At 40.1% G+C, this 26250-nt stretch overlaps 2 protein-coding genes across 2 annotated transcripts; one reads left to right on the top strand and one right to left on the bottom strand.

Moving 5' to 3' along the window:
- The first annotated feature begins 3287 nt into the window (after positions 1-3287).
- On the top strand, positions 3288-7682 carry plekhb1 (pleckstrin homology domain containing B1). Its single transcript, XM_026182318.2, has 6 exons — positions 3288-3497; positions 4493-4645; positions 4960-5062; positions 5149-5188; positions 5295-5385; positions 7363-7682. Exons 1-6 carry the CDS (start codon positions 3461-3463, stop codon positions 7494-7496), a joined length of 558 nt encoding a protein of 185 aa, XP_026038103.2. The 5' UTR covers positions 3288-3460; the 3' UTR covers positions 7497-7682.
- Positions 7683-8521: 839 nt separating this feature from the next.
- Positions 8522-12946, bottom strand: sc5d (sterol-C5-desaturase). Its single transcript, XM_026182978.2, has 5 exons — positions 12806-12946; positions 11109-11326; positions 10462-10594; positions 10284-10384; positions 8522-10172 (listed from the first exon to the last, which is right to left on the bottom strand). Exons 2-5 carry the CDS (start codon positions 11316-11318, stop codon positions 9708-9710), a joined length of 909 nt encoding a protein of 302 aa, XP_026038763.2. The 5' UTR covers positions 11319-11326; positions 12806-12946; the 3' UTR covers positions 8522-9707.
- Positions 12947-26250: the final 13304 nt, after the last annotated feature.

Here is a 26250-nt window from a genome sequence, read left to right as displayed (position 1 = left end):
TCATAACTGTACCAACCCATTTCAATAATAAGTTTGTTTTTGGCCTGAAAGTAGAGCTTTTAATTGATCAAAAACAAAAAGGTATCATTTTTAATAAAGTTATGCGCAATTTCACTGTAAGTTTGCCAATAATGTTTAGTCTTGAGCTCTGTGTTATACCAGCTCTGTGAGACCAAAGCAGGCTATCAGCCATCTGGAGGAGTCTTTGGCCCCCAGAAGATCCTCAGCAATAAGAAAATTGAAGATTTTAATCTGATTCATCAGCGCATATGCAGCAGTTTAGGGCTGAAAGGTAGAAATGTACCTGGTTTTATGTGCTGTATGTATTTTAGTTTGGTAAATATTAAATAAATAAATAAAACACTTGGAACAAAGATTTAGTTTTAATTGATATTTAACTGTGTCTCAGTGGAGACTGTGGCTCCCTCACATTGATCTGGACTAAAATAACACTTCAATTCATATCTGTATTTCTATGAAGCTTTATTTAGTCATTTATGGATTTACCCAGGAGGATGTTGACTTTTCCAACTCTATAAATGTTCTCTCACTGTCAGTCTTCTCCCTTTTTCCATATAATTTTTAATAACTTTAACTATAAAATCAAACACCTGCTAACATAGCCCCTTCACCTTTAGATCACTTCCGAGACCACCGTGCTTCTCAATGGATTAAAAAAAAATCTGTGGTGTTATCTCTTTCTGCCAGGAGCTGTTGTGCACGAATCTGTCCAAAGTCCACCCATGGCTCAAATAATGCGACTGTGCCACACCGCCAATGAGTTACAGAGATATCCAAAAGTTTTGTTGACCCACCGAGTAGTGAGTGAGCCGTCTGTCCGCCACTGCAGCTGTGGGAGTTGCACAACAGCAGACAAAAAGCAGCCAACAAACATAGCGTCCCTCTCTCTCCGTCTCTCTTTAGTTTTCCACATTTGTGCTACATTCAGATCATAACCCTGGGGTTTACATCATATCTCCCAACAGTAAATATTTCATACAGCCATGATTATAATTCGGCTCTATCCGTACACAAGCATCTGCAGCTCCTCCAACCTAACCACAAACACTGTGGAACAGTCAGGAGAGTTTTGGGGGAGAAACAAACTGTGATTTGGACCAATTTGTGAGTAAGTCACGCTGTTGCACTCTTTATTCAGTGATCCTGGAGGAGCAATATGTAGTTCGATGTGTTTATTGTTACTTTACTGATCTATATGTCATGATTTACTTTTAAATAGCTTTCGTGTTTTATAGCTTTGCAGAGGAGGAACATGAAGACAAACAGTTAGACGCAGCACATTTGCTAAGAGAAATCATCAGAAGTTTACTCTCATCATGGGCACGGATGTCATGGTAGTTTGGGGCTTTTAAGGATTTCTCTGAGCATACATCTTTAATGACTAAAAAAAAAGAACTGGGTTCAAGAGTTTGAATTTATTTTGGCTTTTCTCTCATGCACACGGGATCAAAAATAGAGCAGAAAAGGCCATTTTGCCATGTTTTCATCAATAAATGTTCACATTTATCAGGCTCTAAACTCTTGGTGCATGCAAGTGCTCATGAAGTGGAAGAAAGGAAAGAAAAAGCCCATTTGGAGGAACCATTCTTTTTTTAACCACTGTGAAATGTCATAAACTTTACCATTAAATACAAAAATCAACATGACATTTGTAAATTAGCATTCTTCGCATTTATTTTCTTACTTTAGTCTTTATTGCTTTGTAAAAAAATTTTTGAATGTGCACACCAAAAGCCATTTATTCCTGTCAGTGATGCCAAACTGGCTTCTCTCCATTATATAGTGGTTTCAGTACTTTTTCATTCATTCACGAGTTGACGTCAGTATTTTTTGTGGTTCATCCGCCAATATTTACTCACCTCTCACTCTCTCTGGTGTGACAGAAGAACAGCAAGAAGGGAATGTTTACAAGATGGAAGTGAGACCTGCTCTGATGTATAGTTTGGAGACCGTGGCACTGACAAAAAGGTGGCAGAGCTGAAGATGTAATGGTTTTCACTGGTAGCGACCATTAGGGAAGGTTCAGATGAACTGAAGATGTGGAGAAGAGTAATAGTGGGTAAACTGGGCAAAGAAAGATGTCTGACTGAGTTACTGTATATGTTTTAGACTGAGTATTAAATGCCAACATTTTGGGTATACATTAAAATATTTCTATGGCAAACATGATGGAAGCTGGCTACTGAAAAATGTCAGATTATAACTGATTTCAGGGGTTCAACTCTTAAATAAAACAGCAGGAGTTATATGAAGGGACCGAGAGAAACATCACTTAGAGGGGAAAAAAGCTTTAGATAAGAAGAAATATATTAAAATGAAAAATTTGACAATCAGAGAGCGGATTCTGTTCATCAAACACAACAGCAGCACATATACGTCTTCTGACTGCAGTGAGCCGAGCTTTCAAATAAAGACGCCTGCTGGGAATTATGAGAGGCGGCAGTCAAGATTCTCCACGATCCCCACTGTGATTGAAATGTTTACAAGACAAGTCATGCCCTGGATGTCAAATAGCAACTCCTAAAGAAACAGAACCACTTCTGCAACTTCTCTACCATTTTACCTGTGGGTACGTCCTTTTGTGTCCCTTAAAAACAGAGAGGCATGCTCCAGTAAACCATTAACACTCAGTGTATCATCATTATTATTATTAATAAAATCGTATATATTAATATTTAGTTCATGCCGAGTTTCAAAACTGTTCATCAACAATAATCACCAAGTGGTTCATGGAAAAACTGCAACAATGGGAGGAAAGCCGCCATTTCAGAGCTTGTATGGGGTGTGACAACATAACATATTGACACACAGTTAAAACAAACAAACAAACAAACAAACAAACAAACAAACAAACAAACAAAAACTAGTTCCGAATTTAGGAACTGGTGTAAACACACCATCAGGAGACTGAGCTGATGTAAACAAGACCAGAACTTTCTGTAGGCTAGAAAAGGAAATGATGTCATCATGCATCACCTGCAGACATTCTGAGAAGACTGACAGAACTGACCTGGGTAATATTAGGCTAATCCTCTGGATGTTATTTTAGGACAGGGATTAAATTGTAAAAGCATGTCATGCATGTGCAGATGAATCTGTGGATTGAGGCCTACAGGAGTTTAGTTCATGTAATAAGAGTGTTCAACAACTTAAACATTGTGTGGCCCACAGTGCAAGTGTCTGATAGAGAAATCAGTTCAGAAAGAGTGATGGGGGGGTTGAGAGAGGGCGTGGTCTCCTAATCCAGAATGATCCTCTGAATCAGTGTCAGTCCTGGTGAGAGCCAGATTAATCTACCAATACCTCAATATCCGCAGGACAGAGGCCATATAAACCCAGGCAAAGGCCTCCAACAGCAGAGTCTCTTAGACATAAGCAAGCCTTTTGCTCCTGGATTATTATCAAAGCAAACTAATAACAAGAACAACATCCGAGGATTATGGCGCTCCTGAAATCAAGCTGGTTGTGGAGACAGAGTAAGTTTTTTTTTCTTCACAAATTCAGGGAATTCTATAATAAAATTAGTGCTAGTAACTTAAAGGTTCGATTATTCGGTTCAGTTAATGTATAAAAACATGTAGGCTTCATTTTTTGGGTGCTTTAAGAGACAAGACCTACAGGACAAGACTTATAATTAAAATAATATTCACCCATTTCACCTGCATTTGTTAAGTGTAGTGATAAGGGCCGTTGCATTTTCTTTTACTTTTCTGTTTTTAAGGAGTTTGACTAAGTATGAGCATCAACATCTAGACTAGACATGTGACATGTAGCATGTTACATGCACATTTTACCTCACCTTTTTGGGTAAATGTTAAACTGCGTTGAATAAAGTGATAACACTTAGCACAGTGAAATGTATTTGAAACCTTCTGCATTTTTGCAGATTACAATTTTATCGTGGGACAGGCAGTGTGCTGCATATCTCTGTGAAGGCTATCCTTTGAATTTTAAAGCAGCTCACTAAATACAGCTGCCTGCTTCAACCTGCTAACTGCTCGGTTAGATGCTTTGTGTCTACAGATGACCAATACTGCATTGGTTCATAACAACATCCCAGAGTTTTAAAGCTTTAAATTCTACTATCATTTATTAGCTTTATTCTAATCATAGCTAATACATGTGGGCTGTTTTTCATGTATGTTGTGTTGTGTATTTGTGTTAGTGACCAGATTGCAAACTCGACACTGAGGATTTTCTAGAAAACTTCACGCATTATGAAACTCTACCCTTTGTAACTTGTAATCTCATTATTTGTTCTTGGCCATGCCTTTAAGTGGCTTATCAAGGACACTCAATGGAGATACACCTGCTTGGTGGGAGGGGTAGGGGTGGGACTACATTCAAAAGCAACTACTAAATCACCTGAGATGTGAGGCCTGCAACAGAAGGATGTTAAACTGAAGTTTAAAGTTATCCCAGCACCTTACCATGCACTAATTTTACAATGTGGCATGTGTCTCCTCTCCAGCTTCTGTCCTAAAACGCTGGAAGCTCAACTGGTGTGACCTTTGGATCGATGGGAGTCTTTGCTTTTACAAGTCAGACAACAGGCGAGAGCTGGAGCATCGCGTCAGTCTCAAATTAGCATGCATAGATGTGCAGTCCGGTCAGGAATGTGGAGGTACGGCACGGATCTGTGATACAATTATACCCAGAAGCGAACATGTTCCATCACTATTTAAGTGTGAACGCTGACACACAGAAGTGCTTTAAATGTGCAGTATTTTAAAGACCATATTGGTCAGACTGTATAGAAGTTTAGAAGAAAATATCTCATGATAATAGATTACCATGTCCATGGCAAAAACGTGTATTCTTACAGTAGGCCTGATCGCAGTTTGCTATAAAATAGGAAAGAAGCTTTAGCTCATTCATTCTCACCTTTCGTTTACCTTTAACAAATATGGGTAATTTACTCCTTTAATTTTACTCCAGGTGTGACTCCACCAGAGAGCAATCCCAGGGAGAATCTCGTCGTGGTTCACCTCATGGACGGCTCAACACTCAACCTGTGCGCAAACAGTGAAGACGAATCAATGTAGGTACTCACGCTTCGCCTCATTATTCTCTGATTTACTTCACAACCGTCCCTCAGTTTCTCAGTCCTGCTTGTTTATTTTTCAGAGCGTGGAAACTGACTCTGCTGCAGACCAGAAGAAACCCGGTGAGTGCTTCATGCTTTCTGTAAAAAGCTTAAACACGATCAGCAAGCTCTCAGATAGTGTTTCCACCACAGAGCTAAAAGTAGTGCTTTGCTTTTTTCACTGTAGGTGTTCACATATGACCCATATGATGACTCCTACCAGGCTGTCCCCCTCAATAGCCGCCACACTGTCTACATAACACCTGGAGCAGGACCAGGTAAGATATCATAGCTTAACACAGAAAACTAGACTTATTATCGACTTAATATAATACATAGTACATATATTATAATATGTAGCCATTTTTTTAAAGTATGGAAAATTATAATAGTTCCCTTTAATATTGTAATTTTAGGACAATAAAATTAACCAAGTGGAGCATTTTAAAGAAGCATTTAGCTCTACACTAAATAAATCTAATGCTGCGGTCTATATACTGGATCAAAAACAACAGCATTCATTTGCATTCATTATCCTAGACCATATCCTATCGAGCAAAAACAGGCTGGCTTATGAGGGCTCTTTTCTGAATCCTGTAAACAACAGGGAATTGAAATATGGCAGCTGTCTTCTTCTTCCAAAGAAGCAGACAATTCAACAGTAATCTAAATAATCCATAACTGCTTTGGTTGCTGCAGTATGTTTTATAAAACATGGCACACCACAAGAACTGAGCACTTATGATGTAGCTGGTATGTAGCCTGTGAGGAAACAGTCAGAAAACCCAGAACCATTCACTGCAATTACCTCTGTATAACCTCATCATGTGTGATAATGCATATTTTTTGTAAGGTTTCCCACATGCGACATGTGTTACTCTGAGTACTCTTTCTTGCTGCACTGTTTGCCTCCACACATCTGCTCAGTTTGTGAGCTAATTGAATTCTGGAGCTAGATTTAGGGCACTTGATGCTCCTGCTGGGCGGTGCTTTGAATCAGCAATAAATTAAGTAGAACAAAGCAACCTTTTTTTAAACGTGACAGTGAGCAGTGCTTAGACTAATAACAGTAATTGGTATGCTAATAACAATTTTTCTTTATGATGTTGTAAGTGTTTTATATTTGTGTCCACATTTAGCTGGACACAAGTCCACACACCTGCTCTGTAAATGAGCCAAGAGGCAGATTAGTGGGGCTTTAAATACTTCACTTAATTGGGTTTTAATGATTTTCTTTTAAAAGTAAAAGCCTATAGGATTTTACTTTGAAAGTATTATGCCATGTGTTTTATACATTCACTTCACTTATGTTTGCATTGCTAGCATTGGGTTAAAAGGCCCTTTTGGCTTTGGCAATGCTTTAGTTCTTCATAGGCATGGATTCAACTAAGTACTAGAAACATTCCTCAGACATTTTGGTCCACAATGACAAGATAGCATCACATGCTTCAGATTCATCAGCTTCACATTCACGATGTAAAAATCTCTTGCTCCGCCACATCCTAAAGCTGATCCGCTGGATTGAGATCTGGTGACTGTGGAGAAAGTTTCAGCATGATGAAGTTATGGTCATGTTCAAGAAAACAGTTTGTGACATGGTGTGTTATCCCATGGTTGTAGAGTTTTGTTGAGCCTGTGTGAATTGTATTGTCATTTTCTTGGGCCTAGCTGGGCCAGTGTGGTCTTCTGCTGCTGCAGCCCATCTACACTCAAAGATGCTCTTCTGCAAACTTGGAATGTAATCAGTGGATATTTGAGTTACTGTTGCCTTCCTAACAGAAGTCTGATCATTCTCTTATAACCTCAGGGAATGTTTAGGTGTTTTCATCCAGAAATGATGCTTATGCTGTTTTGACTTCATGTTTTTTGTTTATGCATCGATCTTGCGTTTAAATTTCCAGTGGAAGTGGTAGATACGCGCATGCACTGTGGTTAGTTTTTGCACAGAAGCCCATCGATACTGCAATACCGGCACACTGTATGCCAGTTAGTTTAAGTTCATTTTAATAAGCACAACTGGGATTTGACACAAGCTGATACTTAAATTCGGGACCAGGAAAAAGGCCTTTGTCAATAAATGAGTTCAGTTCATCATCGGTGCACAATCCACAGCACCACAATGATCTTCAAGTTGCGGACTGTTCTGACATTGTCCCTTTTTACAATCCTGATCTGCCCTTATTTTTCTAGACATTCAAAGCGACTGTCATGTTAACACAAATGGTATAAGTGTCTTCTTTCTGTCTATATTTTAGGAACCCACCAGGTGATTGTTCAAAGGGACCCGTTTGATGGCGTAGTGGAGCATCTAGCACTGGGAATGTTAGCAGGAATGGCAGCCGGGGCAGCCATGCGATCCTTCCTTTGGATGCCCTTGTTTTTTTGCTGAGATGACTGACATTACTGACAGGAGAGCAAAGCCTGCCTGTCACCAAGACAAGGGAGTTGGACATCTAACGAGCATGTGTAGAACAGGCTTTCCCATCATACTTGCTCTGATAAAAAAGCTGCTTTTGTTCTTTATTATGAGCATATAAAACCTGCGTTGTCATCTTAAACGTGTAAAACACTGTCAGATGCTGCTCCCCTGTGTCGTCTGTGTTTTAAAAATACTGGCTGCCACAATATTAGAAGAACAAACATTACGGTTTTAAAGCGTACATACGAGAATGTGGTTTTTGGGAGCTTTGTGCACTTTGTTCTCACTTGTCTTTTGTAAGTTTTGCTTTTACTTGCTGGTTAAGTTTAAGCACCAAAAATTACTTGTTTAGATTTATGCACAAAACTCTTGGTATAACACTACACATTGTACTGCAACAGCACCAAGGTTGTAGAGTTTTACATCACCACTTATGAACGTTTGCAAAGCAGGAAGTTGGTTTTATATACGAGTTATTTTACCAGTGGAATTCTAGACAAAGTGTAGTTTGTAAGAAATATTAAAATATTAGCACCTCACTAGAAAACAAGTAGATATATTAAAAATAAATTATAATACACTGAAATTCACTTTTGTTTTCACTGCACAACAGTCCTAGCTATACAACCACTAACTAGCATTTTTCATAGCTCTCGTCAGTATCGCTGCCTCGACTACCTGAAGATGGACGGATGACCCAAAAGCTCAGCAGGTCAAACTTCAAGGGACTGAAGACTGCGTCTTAGGCAGTCAGCTTGCCTTTAGGTCAAAGTGTTTGATGAAACCATGGGTTTAAACTACAACTGCAAGTCCAACAACTATGGAAGTTTGAGGAGTCCACCAATAAGGAAAACATTTGACACCCATGAGTCAGTTGAGTTATTTAGTTGAAATTTTGAGACATTAATCCCAAGCAAAAAAAGAAGTTGTTTTTGGAAGTGGAAACAAGCTTCCATAAAATACAAGCTCTTAAAATAAAATATAAAGAGACACTATTTTCCCAAAATATATTTCAAATTTATTATTGTATTAATATTTCAAAAAAAAAAAAAAAAAAAAAAAAATCCACAAAGCATTTCTACTCTGTATCCATCAACACACTGACAATGATGCTAATGTAATCTCAGCAAAGACTGACATGAGCTGTGTGATCTTTCGGTGCATACATTTATTGCAGTTCTATGTCGCATGCTACAACTATAGTATTAAAATGCAAAACATGTATTAAATGATCGCGTTCAACTATTCTCTTGTCTTTATAACCAGAATCAGTGCACATGAAAAAAAATCCTGCAGAGCTCGAAAAGAAAGAACCAAGAATATGGAGTTGTATGCATCACACCACATCAGTGCTTTGAGGGGGATGGATGTATAAATGCAGGTCTGTTTAAGGTATGATCCATGTGAGGGCTTAAGAATAAATGAACCACATGTGGCACCCATATTTATCCCACAAACTTTATTCCCTACCGAGAGGAAACTGCCCAGTATATATCTATAAAACACATTTTCTAAGATTTTTTAAATGTTTCAGAATTTCTTTGACACTTCTGTTGGCAACGTAATTTCTAACGGTTACTTATAATTGCCATCTTCTCAATATTTTAATTAAATTGCAACAGAAGACACGACTTTTGAAAAATTAAAGTTAATGAGGCCTCTGCTGCTCTTCTCTTACGTTTCTTATGACTCTTAAAAAAAATAATAATAATAATAAAAGCTGGAAGTGCAAAGTAGGCATGGCTGATTAGCCAGTGTTTCAACTTTTGGGTTACTCTGATTTATAACCTGTCAAATAAAAACCTCTGGCTTTAGTAGAGCCCTGTGAAATCAGCCTCAGGTCTGGTTGGTGACTGAAGAAGCTCCAGTAGCTCCAGCAGCTCCAGCTTTCTGGTGATCCTCAAGTCTCTTTGCTGCGCGGTTCGCAAAAATCTGTTACACTACAAAACAACACCCCATCTCCGGATGTTAGTCGATAGTTTGTGATTGGTATGTGTGTGCAGTCCAACCAGGGGCAGCCGTTTCACATTCACTCATTGCTCCACAAGAACTCAATTCTTACAAAGGCTTATTTGGCACATACATGAACTCCAATTACTCTCCAATACGCTGGGCTTTAGCAAATTGTCTTTACAAAAAAATAGAGATCACTTTCTGAAATTATTCATAACCCGCGTACTGTTACTCCTCCTTACAGGTAACTCCCCTCTGAGCCTGTCCATTCACTTGCCCGTTAGGCTTCGCTTCGTCATTTCCCAACTTTCCCTCTGCTTGAAGTTTCCTGATCAGATCATGGGGACCTTTCCCCATCAGAGCTGACGGGTGCCTATAGGAGCCTCCCAGGCGGTCCCACAGAGTGAAATATTGACCGTAGTTGTAGTCGAAGAAGAGGTGGTGGTCAGTGTGGTGAGCTGAGCCGTTGATGACGCTCGTCAGAGCTCCGGGTACACGATAGTCGCCGTCGTGGATGGAGATGGTCCAGATGTTAACGAAAACGTAAAGAGCCAAGTAGAGCACCTTGTGGAGGGGGAAGAGGAACGGGTAGATGTGGTAGGGCATTCCTTGCAGGAAGCCGTCCACTGGATGAAAAGCATGACTGGCAAAGGGAGTGGGGATCTTCCAGATGTGGTGTGGTTTGTGAAACAGCTGTTGGGGACAAGAGAGCAGTGAGGTCAATAAAGTTTAACGCACGATAAAGACATTTCCACTATTCAGCAATTGTATATTGCCAGTACGAAAAAACACAAGTGTCCTCACCTTGTAAATAAGCTTATGGTGTAAGAAGCGGTGAATCCAGTAGATGCACATGTCAGTAAAGAACAGGAATGAAATCATACTCAGGAAAAGGCCGGGCCAACCTGAAAGCACAGAGGTCATGTCACCGACAAAAACTTTAGGAGAATTTGAAACATTTTCTGCTGCTTCTTCAGCTTACCGAGGGGCGAATCGGCAACATGATCGTAGAGTTTGCTGTAGCCTCTGACTTCAGTGAAAAACAAAGCCACAGTGGGAATGCTGATCACGGGCAGAGAGGTCATCGCATATTTGATTTCTCGCCATACTTGATTCTACAAATAACAATAAGTAACATTTTTTTAATATGTAATAAAATAAATAAGAATGAAAAAAAAAATGAAACCAATGTGGGGAATTCCTGTTATTAACTTTGATGGACAAAATTATCAAAGCGCATTTCAAACAAAGTAGTTTGGGGGCTAAAAAAACAAAAATTAATCTCACCCAGCCTTAAAAGACACACAAAGGCTTTCATGAAGAGACCCTCACCCCAGTTAAATGGCCCAATTAAATCACTACATGTAGACACTACATGTCCGTTAGGCAGGAAAAGCATTAACAACACTACAGGAGGTGAAACCAGTAACATAAACAACTATAAAATACAGTTAGTTTCGCAATAAAAACACTATTAATTCTTGGTTTTGAAGCCATAGTGTGCACACGACAGTAATTTGCAAGTGTTCCTATAAATCTGTACACCCTTTTGCAGATACAAAGGTCAATTGATTGCAGGCTTTAGCTCTGCCAACACTCAGTCATAAAAACAAGATATGGGCTTTATACCTCCAAGAAGTGTGGGTGTTTCATCAGATTGTGGTCGAAGATGAAGTAGTAGCTGATGGCTCCCAGGCCCAGGTACAGGACTGCAGCTCCGAGGTTCGTCACCACCAGCAGGCTGATAATCTGCCGCAGGGCTCCGTCTTCAGGCCACGACGCTGGGTACACGTACGGCGTGAAGAAGTAGTAGTCAGCGACATTCAGCACAAGATCCATGGCTGAATCTGTAAAAATACAACAAAAGAAAGTCAATATTTATATCAGAGCATTTCCTTTTGAGAGTGTTGAGAGGTTTAGTCTCCCTTATTCACCTTTAATTTTCTCGCCATCCATTATCTTTTGCTTATCTGGTGTCAGGTCATATTGAGTATGCTAACTGAGGCATTTCACAAATCCTTCTTCCCAGTTGCCCATAAAATATCCAATGGAGGGTGCACAGAAAGTTCCTAGCCGAGTGCCCGAACCTCCACCTCCACTGCTCATTTTCATAGCTTCTAAATTTTACAGCCGTTGCCATCTTAGAGTGATGCAGAGATGGAAAAGTCACAGACTGTATGCCACTCCTGGTTCAGTAACATATGGTGAGTCATACAGTGGCGTGCTGTTGCTGCCAGGTAGTGAGTTGGTGGTTTTCCCATCAACACCTCCTGCTTAATGCTGATAGGCCACCCTTGGCTGCCAACTGAACATATTCAAATTTAACACCAAACCTGCTACTCCTCTAGGTTCAGTCTTAACTGGCAATGTAGGCAAGCAAATGGGCTTAAAGTCACAGACTGCTGAGTTACTGTTGTCTTCCTCGTAGTTGGGTTACATGTTTTTTTTGGAAATGTTAGAGCAACCACAGCACTAGTTAGTCTGGCAGCTCGGGAATTTCATAACTAGTTTTCCAATAAATATCAGACAGATGTAGCCAAGATGCAGTCATCTTGGAAGGCCTCCTGGCACTTCCTTTGTGTCATTATCCAACTTAAACTTTATTTTAGTGGATTTTTTTAAAAGTGCATGTATAAAGTCACATTTGTTGAAAAACGCTTAAACTCTTAAATTCATAAATAAGGCTTTAATTTTTCCCCCCATCTGAAAGTGGTACTTTTACCACCTTCTTTGCAGTTTGCATTTCTCCCACAGACTTAACGGCAGGTGCCCATCAGGCGTGTAAATCAGACTCATAGTTGGAATTCCACCAAAAGAAACACCTGACGGTGGCATTTACCGACACCAAGCGTGCCATCGGCCGCCTTTCTTTGATCACTTTCCTGAACCGGTTAGATCAGATAACATAGCCTAACTGTCACATACACATAACGGTAAGTGAAAGAGCCCGGAGTTTGTAAAAATCACAAAAACCGAATAAGCATCTGCATTGTCCGTCTTTAACATTACCGTTTCCGTTTCAACCGAAACGCGTAAAGTATTTCGTCACAGCTCCACATCGCTCACTTTCCTCTAAGAAAATTAAAAATGGGTATTTGAAACATGAAAAATGAAGGCTGGATGGATGTACACTGAAAAGTTTTGCAAAGCACATACATGAACGCAAAAACATGACAATAACTACTCGTTATGCGTAGAAACCCCATTTTTTGCAGAATTTGGCTTCACTAAAGGGACTCCAAAAAGGCTTAATCGGGTTTAAATACAACTAACCTGGAGTGTCACACTATTAATATAAAGTTACAGCCATGTAAATAGCACTGTACCTTTTCTTGGTTGCAGGTATCCCGGAACAACGATGGAGGGAGGCTCACTCAACTAAAGTCGGGCAGACGACCAATTAACAGCTAGTTTCCCAAAACGTCACACGAAGATTCACCAATGAGCGACGAGTTTTTCATCACGGCAGGGTTGTTGTGTTTTCCTATTGGCTAGTCGAAGGATCTGATCATGGCGTTACTGAATCTGTGCTAAATGTCCTGCAACAGCTGGATCATCAGGACAGAAGATGAAACACCTTAAAGGAAGTTTTACCTGAACGACAAAACGCCCCGAATGCGCTCCATTATAACTTCAGAACTACAGAACAATAGTAGCAAAATTAATTTACAAACTTTAGGTACTGAAAGTCATTCAGTGTTTTTCACTTCCCTTGTATTAAATGGAAGGATTACATAAATATGGGAGCCATTGCTGCAATTCGGCATCCTCCAGCATCTGCACTGCACTTTAAAAAATGACTTTTAGTAGTCTTTCCATGACTACACTAGTTTGCTTTAAGACAAAACCCAGATACAGCACTGAGAAACTGTTAAACTGTGACATGCACAACATAATTGGAGACGACACGTTAACTAAAGCATCCTCTGTGTGAGGATCTAAACGTATTCTACGCTAGATTCGACACAGCGAACACCATGAGACCGGACAGTGTGCGCACCGCGGATGACGTCAGTGCGCACACTGTGTCTGAGGAGGATGTGCGGAGGTGCTTCAGGAAGGTGAACGCACGCAAAGCTACTGGTCCGGACGGGATTCCCGGCCGCGTCCTCAAGTCATGCGCGGCTCAGCTGGCTGGAGTGTTCACGCACATCTTCAACCTTTCCCTCTCTCTGTCTGTAGTCCCAGCCTGCTTCAAAATGGCCACCGTCGTCCCTGTACCCAAATCCTCCACCATCTCCTCATTGAACGACTGGCGACCTGTAGCCCTGACCCCCATCGTAAGCAAATGCTTCGAGAAGCTGGTCAGGGACTTCATCTGCTCTGCACTACCCGACTCACTGGACCCTCTACAGTTCGCATACCGCCACAACAGGTCCACTGATGATGCCATAGCCCTGACACTACACACTGCCCTGTCACACCTGGAGAAGAGAGACACGTATGTGAGGATGCTGTTTGTAGATTACAGCTCAGCATTCAATACCATCGTTCCCTCGAAGCTGGACAGGAAACTGCAGGATCTAGGACTGAGCAGCTCCCTCTGCAGCTGGATCCTTAGCTTCCTGTCTGACAGACGCCAGGTGGTCAGACTGGGCAGCATCACCTCATCCCCCGTCACACTGAACACTGGTGCTCCACAGGGGTGTGTACTGAGCCCTCTCCTGTACTCACTCTACACCTACGACTGCACGGCCACTAACAGCTCCAACATCATTGTGAAGTTTGCGGACGACACTACAGTGGTGGGTCTTATCACCAACGGTGATGAGACGGCTTACAGGGAGGAGGTCAGCGCCCTGACCCACTGGTGTCAAGACAACCATCTCACCCTCAACGTCGCAAAGACAAAGGAGTTGATAGTGGACTTCCGGAGGTGCAGAGAAGTACACACCCCCATCACCATCAACGGCGCTGCTGTGGAGAGAGTGAGCAGCTTCCGGTTCCTTTGTGTACATCTGGCTGAGGATCTTACGTGGTCAGTACACACAAACAAAACAGTGAAGAAGGCGCAGCAGCGCCTCTTCTTTCTCAGGAGACTGAAAAGATTCGGCATGAGCCCCCGCATCCTCAGGACCTTCTACCACTGTGCCATTGAGAGTATCCTCACTGGATGCATCACCACCTGGTATGGCAACAGCACCGCCTACAACTGCAAAGCTCTCCAGAGAGTAGTGCGGTGCTCTGAACAGATAATTGGAGGTGAGCTTCCCTCCCTCCAAGACATCTACAGGAAGCGGTTCCTGAGGAAAGCGGGGAGGATCATCAAGGACTCCAGTCACCCCAGCCATAAACTGTTCAGACTACTTCCATCAGGAAGGAGGTTCTGCAGCATCCGGTCCCGTACCAGCAGACTGAGAGACAGCTTCTTCCACCAGGCCATCAGACTGCTGAACACGTCATAGACACCTCAGCTTCACTACTGGAACTTCAACATTATGCACTCCATACTGTACAGTAATGCCACTGTTTTGCACATGTCTCAACTCTGTATATTAAATTTTTTTTATATATATTTTATTTATTGTTTACTCTATTTAATTTGTAAAATATGTGTACACACACACACACACACACACACACACACACACACACACACACACACACACACACACACACACACGTAGAAAAATATTTAGTATACACATCCAGAAATGCATATACTATTATATATTGTACATATATTTATTAGTTTCAGATGTAGCCATTCTTGTATTTTGCTTGTTTACATTGTTGTATTTTGCACAACTCTGTTGCTTGTGAAGCTCGCACACAAGAATTTCACTCACATGTGCTGTACCAATGTACCTGCACATGTGATGTGACAATAAAAGTGATTTGATTTGATTAAAATTAAACCCAGACAGATAAGTATTTTAATGCAATTGAAAAGCAAAATTATATTCCAATATGAAATAATTACATTTGGCTTGCTGGGACAGTAGAAATACCTTAGGCTGCACTGTCTTTAAAATAACTTTCCCAGCTTTATACCTCTCTTGTCTGACTGTGACAGTAGATAAAATATAGCAACTTTTATTTGTCCCAAAGGTGGGGAATTCCTACAGCACATATTCATAAACATTAAGGAATAACATAAATATGTGATAAAGTCAAAATGAGTTAACAACAGCTTACTGGATGTAAGCCACGCTTTCTCCTTCCAGATGAGTATTGTGCCTTCAAATTTAACTTGAAATGGAAAAAAAGTATACAAAATGATGCAGTTTGATGTTAATGTCAGTGGTGACAAATTCCTTTTTATTGTGACAGAAACAAACAAACAAAACCCTGACGCCTGTCTAACCACAAGATGTCAGCAGTGCTCTAATGTACAAGTGAGAGCAGCCTCAGCCGTTACTGATATATTACTCATGACTGCAGGCACTATGGGAATATACAGAGATTTTATGGTAGCACCACTGGACGTTAGTGTATTTTAGTGTAACACATGGATTTATTACTGGACACACTATTACCTTCAATGTGAAAGTACAGGATTATTATAGGAAAAAGCAGTAAAAAGGTTATAGCATAACCCTTCATAAAAGCTTTTATATTATATTATATTATATTATATTATATTATATTATATTATATTATATTATATTATATTATATTATATTATATTATATTATATCCAGTGGGTCACTTTTTTTAATCAAGATATCTAATTTTAAATAAGCCACAAATGGAGAATCGGAGTTACGTGTCTCTTCTTTAGTTGTGATTTTGTTCAAATTCAGCTGTTTTGCTTTCATGACATACACCTTAACAGAGCACACTGCCATTTTCCATTTAGTTTTCATTATGTTTATCATACATCTTTATGGTTATATTACTGCATGTTATATAACATGATATTCAAATTTATATACAATATTAAGAATTTATTTGTGTAATATAAACACAAATAACACCATGTTTTACTGCTTGCAGTGATGAGTCACTGAGCTTCAGTCCAGTTCTTGTGTAATTTGGCATACCTCACCCTTTTCCCTGTTTCCATTTCTTATGAATGGTTTCTCAACATCCACCATTTCAATGAGGAGTAGAGTGGTGGATGCGAACAGTAGATGGATCAATGGAAGGACCAGATACACCTCTGAGATCTCGTGTTGAGTCTTTGCTGGATTTTCTCCTGTTTCTTAAGGGCGTGACTTTCAGATACTGTTCAAGTTTTGTAGATGAAGTTTTAATTTTTTGGTCTGTTGCTCCTTCTTTCGTACTCAACTTTGTTTCGTCCAGTTTTCTGAAATACTTTACAACACCCTACCAAGCATGCCGAGATATTCCAGGTTTTCGATTAATAGCTCTTTGGGAATCACCTTGTGGGTGCAAAACACTATTTTTATGCCTGTCAAAGTGTGATTATTGGCATTGTTGCACTTTCAACAAAAGAAATGGGAACACATTGTGTTTTTGTAACAGGCTGCTAGTAACAAAATGCCTGAAGAGACTAAAATCAAAGCTGGTTCTTTGCTAAGTTTTCTGTTATCTGTGGACACGATGCCGATTCATCCCTTGAGTTACGTCCTTTTTTTATGCTTGAATGATTCATAGGTCAGTCTTATTGTGTGTCACGACAAATAGCTTAAATGCAACACAGTTGTGGAGTAGCGATATATATAAAAATTCATCAAAGACGATAAAGCAGAATTAAAAATGTCTCAGTAAATGTAGGAGAGACAGCAACAAAGTAGTTCAGTATATCACAGTGGACAGTGCAACAAAGTGACAGTTTACACAGAAGCCACGGCCACAGCAGTTTTCATCCTCAGCTGGAGGGATGTATCAGACATTGCAGGTGTCTGAGCATCATCTAGGTCTTTAACACTGCTCTCCTCTGCCAGGGTCAGCTCATTGTGTCCACATCTCTCAGAATTGTTCCCTTTGTGTTACTGATTTTAAAGCACTGATATGCCAGTTGGTTCTTGGTCAGTGTTGACGTTGGACTTTGTTGTGTGTAACCTCTTTCATTGGGTCTGCTGTCATAGTAGGCCATAGCCTGTTTTCTCAGCAGACTCCCCAACGTCTGACTCCAACATCCCTCTTTTATTATTATTATTATTATTATTTTATATATGTTTTGACAGATACAACCAGTGCCTGCTTGAACCGAATACATCAATAATAATATGTTGCGTGTATGAATTAAGAGACTGAGTCGATTTGAGGGGAACTCACTCTACTTTAGAGGGAAGTTGCTGTTTTAAATACACCAAGAGTTGTCTAGCAGGCTGTGAAGTCATCTCCCTCTGTGTGCAGAAAAACACGCACCAATCAGGATATCTGCAGAGAGGCAACCATCACGCTGAGCTCCAGATAACCTGCTGTTCATCATCTCCTCAGTAGGCAAAAACAGTGGATGTGTCACTTTGAGAAATGTAATCAAAAACTGGAGAAACTTGCTGCAACACAGTCACAGATTAATGTTTCAAGTCATAATATATTTGATTGTCTTGCCACTTCACTGGTTACAATTCATGTCTGCAGTGAGCAATTGTCATTATCGTTATCAGTAATCACAAACTTTTTTCTTTTTTTACTCAGAAAGATTAATTTAACACTTTTCAGCAGCTCCCAGCGTCACACTGGCGAAGCTGCATATATAAACCCGAGTGCACCTGAGCCCGAATAAACTGGATATATTTCATACTGACACACGAGAGCCACTTAGCAACATGTCAGCCTGCGAGTTTCAGGTTAAAGCGCACACCAGATCATTCCCAGAAGAACACGCCACCGAACACTTGTGAATGACGTGTCTTTATTGACCAAATGAATCCACATCTTGGTCATATTCGTCGAGAGGTTTGTTGGATCAGACCGTCCTGCGCGTAAACCATCCAAACGGTCACGAGGACCACTTCACCTCCTCTTTTGGATTTGGTTACTGCAGGCCACAGCTGCTGCTGTTTAGGCAGTTTTGGGACTGTGGCTGCATCTGCTCATAAATAACACAGTCTCATAAAATTTAATGAAATGAGAATTAACTATGACACACGGATTAGGCTGTATGAATACTGCAAACATCATTTTCCTCTACTTTTTGAATGGATGACAAAAGCATTTTTCATCATTACCATTCATAATGATGCACATTGCAACTTTGGCTTAAAATATTTTTTTAAATGACTGTAGGACAGAAATAATTCAGCTCAATTTTATTTATACAGCGCCAAATCACAACTGTCTAAGATAAAGACCCCACAATATAAAACCACAACAATCAAATGACCAAGGACTTGGCGACAGTGGGAAGGAGAAACTCCATTTTAACAGGAAGAAACCTCCGACAGAACCAGGCTCAGGGAGGGGAGGGGCCATCTTTGTGAGCAGTTGGGAGTGATGTGAAGAAGCCAGGACAAAAGACACACTGTGAAAGAGAGCCATAGATGAATAATAACTAATGATTAAATGCAGAGTGGTGTGTAGACACTAGTGAGTGAAGAACAAACACTCAGTGCATCATGGGAAGCTCCTGCAGCATAACTAAGGGAGGGTTCGGGGTCACCTGATCCAGCTCTAACTACATGCTTTATCAAAAAGGAAAGTTTTGAGCCTGGTTTTAAAAGTAGAGAGGGTGTCTGGCTCCCAAATAAAAATCTGGAGCTGGTTCAACAGAAATACAACAACAAGCCTGGAGGAAAGAGTCTTGATATATTGTAACTACTCACATCCCGTTAAAGTGTTCCTGGCATTTCAATTCAGAAAGTGTCCACAAACTGAATCTTCAGCTGAACCAGCTATTCTGAGCCATTATTGTTATTGACCAACTCGGACTCGTTTTGCATTGGAACCTTTTTGAAGAGCGTCCCAAACTGCCCTTGTCAGCTCAGCTGTAATGTACAGCGTAATACATTCCTGTTCAAAAAGCTATCTGAAAGACTGCAAAAGCCATAGAAATAATCATGTTGTGATAAATCAGTTACAGATGGGTGGCTGCTGAGCTATTAACCTAATAAACAATGCTTGGGCAGGCCTGCACTAAAGAGTGTGAAACTCTCGCAGCGGCTAACTGTATTTACTACCAAACAAAGTGCTGTAACATAAAAATTATGCTTGTTGTCATCGCCTCTACGCTAGAGCGTCCTCTGTTCACCTGTTGAATCCCAATTAAGTACTCAGTGGTGCTTTAGCCCCGGTTTGGTCTGCCAGCTTTAGAGGGAAGTGTCAAACTCTTTGGCTTGCGGGACATTTGACTGCTCGTTCTCTGGCCAGGAAACACATTTCCGTGGATTGGTACAATTTTACTGCACATATTTACAACATAGGATTTTGCAGAGACCAAGGACTTTGTATGCTGTGTGAGATGGCCCATAATTAAAAGCACTTTGCAAATGAGCTGGTGATAAATGTTCCAGTTAAACTGTGTTAAATGATGTCCAAGTCTTCTTCTGTAGACTTGTTCCTGTAGGGGGGGGGTCACCACATGAGATCATCTGTTTCCATCTCTTCCTTTCCTCTCCATCTTCTTCTGTCACATAAGATTCTTTCACCACATCCATAACCTTCTTCTTTGCTTCCCTTTTATTTCTTTTCTTTCCTCTTGCGAGGGAGCTTTAAGCCTCACCATCCTTTTCCCAGTACACCTGGCGTTTTTTTCTCTGCACATGCCCAGTTCAGTTACTTTGCCCCTTGCTGCGTGTATGTCTTACTAATACATTTAAACTGATACTGAAGTAGGCGAAATCCTAATAAGAACAATACATATACTTGATTATAAATCCCTAAAACAGTCTTGTTAAAAAGGTTTGATAAATGATACACTTCTCCCGTTTTAACTTAGCAGTACACAAGCTATGTTCTACAATAAATAAGGCTTTCTGTGAACTTGTAACATCCTATTTATTAAGTTACAAAAAAATGTCTACTGATTTAACAAAGTATCAACTTAGTAACCTAATAACATCAAAATGAATTATACTACTCAGAGATCAGATGTCTAGGGAGGTTTGCTGTCCCTTTTAAGGTAATGTTTCACCTGAAGCTAGGTTTGGGGCATATTGTCCATCTCTGAGCTTTCTCTCTGATGTACTCATTCCTAATCCTGTCAGTCTTTGTCACTCTCAGTGCAAATTTATTATCTTTAACACAGCAGCCACTGGTTCCACCTCCTCCCTTTTCATCAGCACTGTTACCCATGTACTTTGCCTGCTCTCACTACCATTTTCTAAACCTTTTTTTCACTCTGTTCTTTACATACACTGTATAAAAGATGGCCATAGTCTCTGGGTCTGAAAACTGAAGCCAAAGCGGGGTGGCCTGCAGGAGGTGACTCCTGTGGTTGCCAAAAGACGTCTGGTTTTATAATTTGTTTTGCTCTCTGACCTCAGTAATTATGCTTTACTGGTTTAGTCATGAGTTTCATGTCAAATAACATGAAGTTACTTTAGTAAATTTTGGTCATCTTTCCAAACAAAAAGGAGGATTATCCAGGGTTCGCTCACTCTAACACCCATCATCATTAAGATTTTAAACAGACTTCATCACAGGACCTAACTTATATATGTGTAACAATACGATGGTTTCACTGATCCTATGCTGTCTGCGCTTTTTTACTTCTCACCTGCACCCTCGTTCTTTGGACGGTTAAGCTGAAGGACTTAAACTTAACCAACTTCATACCCCAGCTTCCTGCATCCCCATCATTTCACTTTCCTCTCTCTCATTCACACAGATGTTTTCTGTCTTGCTCCTGCTGACTTTTCATTCCTCTTTTCTCCACCTCCACTTTCACTACAGATCCCAATATCACCTGCAAACATATAGCTCATGCAGGCTCTTGCCTGATCGTATCTGTCAGCCTGCTGATCAGCATTGCCGACAGAAAGGTTCTTAGAGTCAACCCTTGGTGTGATCCCACCTCCACCTTGAACCCATCTGTCACTCCTACTGCACACATCACTACTGTGTCACAGTGCTCACGCATACGTTTAAACAAAAACTCTTATTTACATGACAAACACACGGCTTCATATTCTGAAACCTTAAAAATTTAAAGGGATAAAGGTAAGGTTGTCAATCCAAGTTTCTGTGTCATGTTTAGAATGATTTCAGGGCACAAATGGACCAGCGGTACAGCATGACACAGACACTGGTAGTTAATGGGGAATGTGACACACCTAAACTGAATCAGGGTAACGAGACAAAAGATAAATCACAGAATGCAAGATTACCATAAAAACACCAAACCTGATCTGTAGAAGTCATAAAAGAAAGCTCAGGAACAATACCAAGTCCACAACTCAAAAACACTCGGTGAAAAAACCCAGGACTTCTTACTTTGCTGTGATTTGTTACTAATAGAGGAGATTAAGCAATTGAGGAGCCAGTCTTTCTCATTTAGAAAGATCTGAAATGTATTCTTTAAAAAAAGAAAAAAGACTAATCCTTGTAACTAACATGCATCAAAAACTACTGGTCCTTTTTGCTTCCAAAACATAGGGGTTGTGTTTGGGGCTCAGAGAGTTAACAGCACCTTTTGTGTTGGTTTAAAGAGCAAGAGACACCTTAGTTAACATGCACAGGGCACACAGATGTACTAGCCGATGTTATGTATGCTAGAGATATGCTGATCAATGCCTTGTTAAAGCACTCTAATCTCATGAGATCTTTAATCTTTAAAGATGGTTCAGGTAATGGGAGTGATCAAGTGAAGATGCCTGCTGTATACGCGGAAAAAAATCTATCTTTCCTCTCATTCATCCAATTAAAACAAAGATTTTTTCCAGCCAAAACATTTAAAGTCTAAGGTCAGAGATATTCTTTCAAGCCCTGTTCTGCACTAAAGAAGGCTAAACTTCAGTGTGAAGTTATTGAGCATCCTAACTCGAAACATTATAAACTGGGATGGGATGTGCATGGTGCAAAGCTCTGCAGCAGGTGATTAACAGTGCACAGAATATCACCGACACCAAGGAGAGGCGTCTGCAGAGAGCCCAAAGGACACTAAAAGACAATACCCATCCGGGCCACAGCATGTTCACCCTCCTGCCATCTGGCAAGCGGATGCAGTAGGTTGTGCTGCTGCATCACCAGATTTCAGAGAGGTTTCTTTCCTCGGGCTATGAGATTATTGACATCATTCTACACACTTTAGCCTTTTAAAATGTTTTATTTTTTTATTTAGTAGCATGAGGGGTTTTCATCTACAATCTCTTTGCGCAACCACGTGTTTTTTCTTTTTAAGAAGGTAATGAACTCTATTCTTACTATTAAAGGTACTAAAACAGCACCACTGTAAAGAAAAACACAAGATATCCTACTAAATTGAAACCCACTTTTAAATAGCAATAAATCAGTGTATTCAAGCTTTTTTTCCCCCCGCTAATATCACTTCATGAACCCTGGTCCATAGATGACGAAGGCTGCTTTCAGGTGAAACTTGTGAGGTTGTGTTTTCAACATGAGAGGTCAAGAGCATGATACGCTTTCTATTCAGTTGGTTTAAGTTGTGAGATCACTGTTGCTAGGTGACTGGCAATCAAAAGTGAACTTTGCCTTGTTCCCTTTTCAGAAACGGTAAACTGATTGAGGTTTCTTACATTTCAGAGCCTTAAAATAAAAATAAGAACAAAGGAAAGAACATGTCATATTCATAAGCATCTGTAATTACTGTATAAATGAAAGTGAAAAATTTACTTGTTAAATCTGCACATTTTCATATATTCAACACCATGAATACAATGAGCCTGTGCGAAAGCGCTATAAGCCTTTCTAAGCATTTTTCAGCATGCTGTAGATTATTATCATTAGTGAACTCTTCAGTGATTGAGTTTTTCCAGTGATGAGAACGGTTGCCTGAAAATATTCACAGACCACTGAATTAAATGCCTTAAAACATATTTAAATGCAAATTACCTTTCAAGACACAGCATGCTCCACCCATTCCACTTTGATGATTTAAGTTCACTCATCACACAGGTAGCGCTTTCATCTCTTTGAAGCTATCTATTTGTAGATCCTGCACATCCTGAGAGGTACAGTCTGATGTAATTCTTCCTCACGGAGGGGTAAAGGAAGGTGCTTTTTGAAGGGGGTTCTCTCAAGCTTTTAAGTTGCTTTGCTCGCTCTCCTCTGTACTCTTCTAACAGTGAAGGCCAGTTCACAACCAAACACGTTGGTATTTGTTTTCACTCCAATTCGGACGAGCAAATTAAATGAAAAGTGTTACCATTCCTTTAGATGGGAAAGGAAGCCTTGGACTTTTCATTTATTTGAAATAGGTGCTGCCAACAAATACTAACTGAAATGGAAATTAAAAGCACCTGAGAGAACATTTATATTCCAGTTATTTTTGCTCACATATCTCTACCATAGACTGTATGTCCTCAAAAGCTAAACAGGAAATAGGTAAACAAAAAAAATCCTGCACATTTATGTAGTTAAACAAATGTTTGTGATGTAATGAATCTTCCTAGTCATTTAAAGCAAATGTTTGATTTAGTGCATTATATTTAAAATTGACTTTGCTAGTTGAACACTATTTACTGCTCTCCAATCAGCTCTTTGAGAATTCTTCAGTTTCCTTTAACTTGAAATTGGCCAACTTTATAGCAGAAGTAAACATGTTTACAGCCTAATAGTAAAAGTTTTGGTCTCTATGGCTTAGCTGCTGCTAGCTGCTTGTCAGGTGGGACCTTAGCAAGGACTCTCTACTGTATCTGTCATGTTTGTTCCTTTAGTCCTTTTTAAAAGAAACAGTTTTAGACAAGTTTGATGTGTGGGAAAGTTCACTAACTGAGAAATCTATTGTTTACTAAGCTAGCAAACTTAGCAGGCCTAGCGATCAAAAAAAAAAAAAGAATTCCTGCTGATTTCTGGCGCTTGCATTGCTAGCATGAAACTGATCATAAAGGTACATGGCGCTGTACCTAAGACCTCTTGAGATTGCTTTGGTTGTCACAAGTTGTTGCCATTTGCACGGCAGCTGCTGACCTGGCTGCAAACTATTCGCCAGATGAAAAGTGCAACGCAAATCGGAACCAGATGCATTCAAAGTAAAGTTTACTTTGAAGGTTCAAAAGGCACAACTTTAAGTTGGTACAACTCACAAAGTTGTGCCTTTTGAAATGTGTTGTATTGCCAACATATTTCAAAAGGCAAAACTTTTACTTTGAAGGCGTATGTTTTCCGTCTTTGGTTTGCAAGTTTTTCCTCTGAAGGGTGTCTGGGCTCAGCCTCAGAGATAAGGTGAGGAGCTCGGTCATTTGAGAGGGTCTCAGAATAGAGCTGCTACTCCTCAAGGTGGTTCGGACATTTGACCAGGACACCTGCGAAGTGTTTTGGATGTCCTGCTGGGATGAGGCCCCAAGGCAGTGCAATGACACACTGGAAATTATGTATCTCACCTGGCTTGGAAATGCCTCCGTGTCCCCAGAAGAGCTGGGTGAGTCGGCTGGGGAAAAGTACATCTGGGCATCTTTGCTCAGACTGCTGGCCCTGCCACCTGGACTCTGATAAGGAACGGTTGGTATTTTTAGCAGAATATAAAATCACGCCATTTACTTTCATTTACTTGATCAAATCACGACAAGAACAATGATTAAAACCAAGTGAGATGATTCCTTTGATTGTTTTGTTGAAGTAAATACTGCTTGTTGTGGCATGCATCATCTCATTTTCACAAAAGACATTTCAATCAAGAGGTACAAGAGTCAGAAAGAAGGAAAGAAAGAAGGCAAACAAAGACAATCCACAGTGGTGCAGCATCAGAAACCAATTCTTTCTGTGATGCGGTCTGGTCAGTTTACAACAAAGGGTTGGGATGAAACAGACTAATTTTGCTGTCATGGCGGCCCTTTCCCAGCTTTACAGCGTGAAAGTTAGAGCCGTATTTTGGTTAGATCTGTAATCACTATCCAATCTGCCTGGAGGAGAAAAAGAAATTTAATTTGACAAGGAGGTAATGAACCCATGCAGCCATTATCTTAGATAACCCATTTGAGAGACTGGTTGAGCACTGATGAAAATTCTATTAAACATAGCTGGCTGATTTCTCTATTTTGTTCAGTGGCAGAAAAGCCTTTTTTACCCTTGCCAATTTACTTTGAACTCTCAGAGTTGCCAAGGATCATTATATCAAGGAGCTTCAAACACTCACCCTTTCCTTAATGATTCAAAGGCAACAACCCCAGACTTTGGGCTAATAACCTCTGTGATGCATACACAAGATACCTAGGCAAGTGCGGCAAATACTTTACTTTCAGTTCCTGTCTAGAGTTGCATTCCGAGGAGGATTCTTGTGTTAAATACAGCTTTCTGAGAAGTTTTTTGTTTTTAAATGCACTTCGACCCTGCTCAGTTAAAAGCTGATCCAACTTTGCTTTACTTTTCAACAAACCTTAAATGTAAATTTCCTCCTTGTGGATAGTCTATTTACCAACAAGCCTGTTTAATACACACTATATATGACACACACACACAGGCTCAATTACCATAAATATCATAATATAATACATTTAATTATTCAAGCTTTTTGTTATTTGTTTGTAGTGTTTAACTTCATCCTCTAAAAAATTTGTTTCCCAACTTTTTGATAGAGATATTTTAATTGAAGCACAGTTTTGGGACACAACCCTCATCAAAAGTTAAAGACAGCATCAATTATTTCTACAGATTACATACTGGTTATATCTCTCCAAATCACACCCTTCTCATAGTAATTATCAGAGAGGAAGTAAAGGAAAAATCTGGGCAATAGAAAGAAAGCTGAGCGTCTCTGCTTATCTTATATAAGTAAATATGCCATTTGCAAATACCTTTT

This window comes from Astatotilapia calliptera, chromosome 10, assembly GCF_964374335.1.
Source record: "Astatotilapia calliptera chromosome 10, fAstCal68.1, whole genome shotgun sequence".
In the NCBI taxonomy this organism is placed as follows: Eukaryota; Metazoa; Chordata; class Actinopteri; order Cichliformes; family Cichlidae; genus Astatotilapia; species Astatotilapia calliptera.
Note: the sequence above shows the minus strand (reverse complement) of the source record. Positions and strands in the feature narration are given on the sequence as shown.

Coding starts and splice junctions, on each gene's coding strand:
- sc5d (XM_026182978.2), bottom strand. CDS start 11,318: ATGGATCTTGTGCTGAATGTCGCTGACTACTACTTCTTCACGCCGTAC. Junction 10,385..10,461: donor TGTTGCCGATTCGCCCCTCG/GTAAGCTGAAGA, acceptor CTGTGCTTTCAG/GTTGGCCCGGCCTTTTCCTG. Junction 10,173..10,283: donor ACCATAAGCTTATTTACAAG/GTGAGGACACTT, acceptor TGTCCCCAACAG/CTGTTTCACAAACCACACCA.
- plekhb1 (XM_026182318.2), top strand. CDS start 3,461: ATGGCGCTCCTGAAATCAAGCTGGTTGTGGAGACAGA. Junction 4,646..4,959: donor GTCCGGTCAGGAATGTGGAG/GTACGGCACGGA, acceptor ATTTTACTCCAG/GTGTGACTCCACCAGAGAGC. Junction 5,063..5,148: donor AACAGTGAAGACGAATCAAT/GTAGGTACTCAC, acceptor TTTATTTTTCAG/AGCGTGGAAACTGACTCTGC.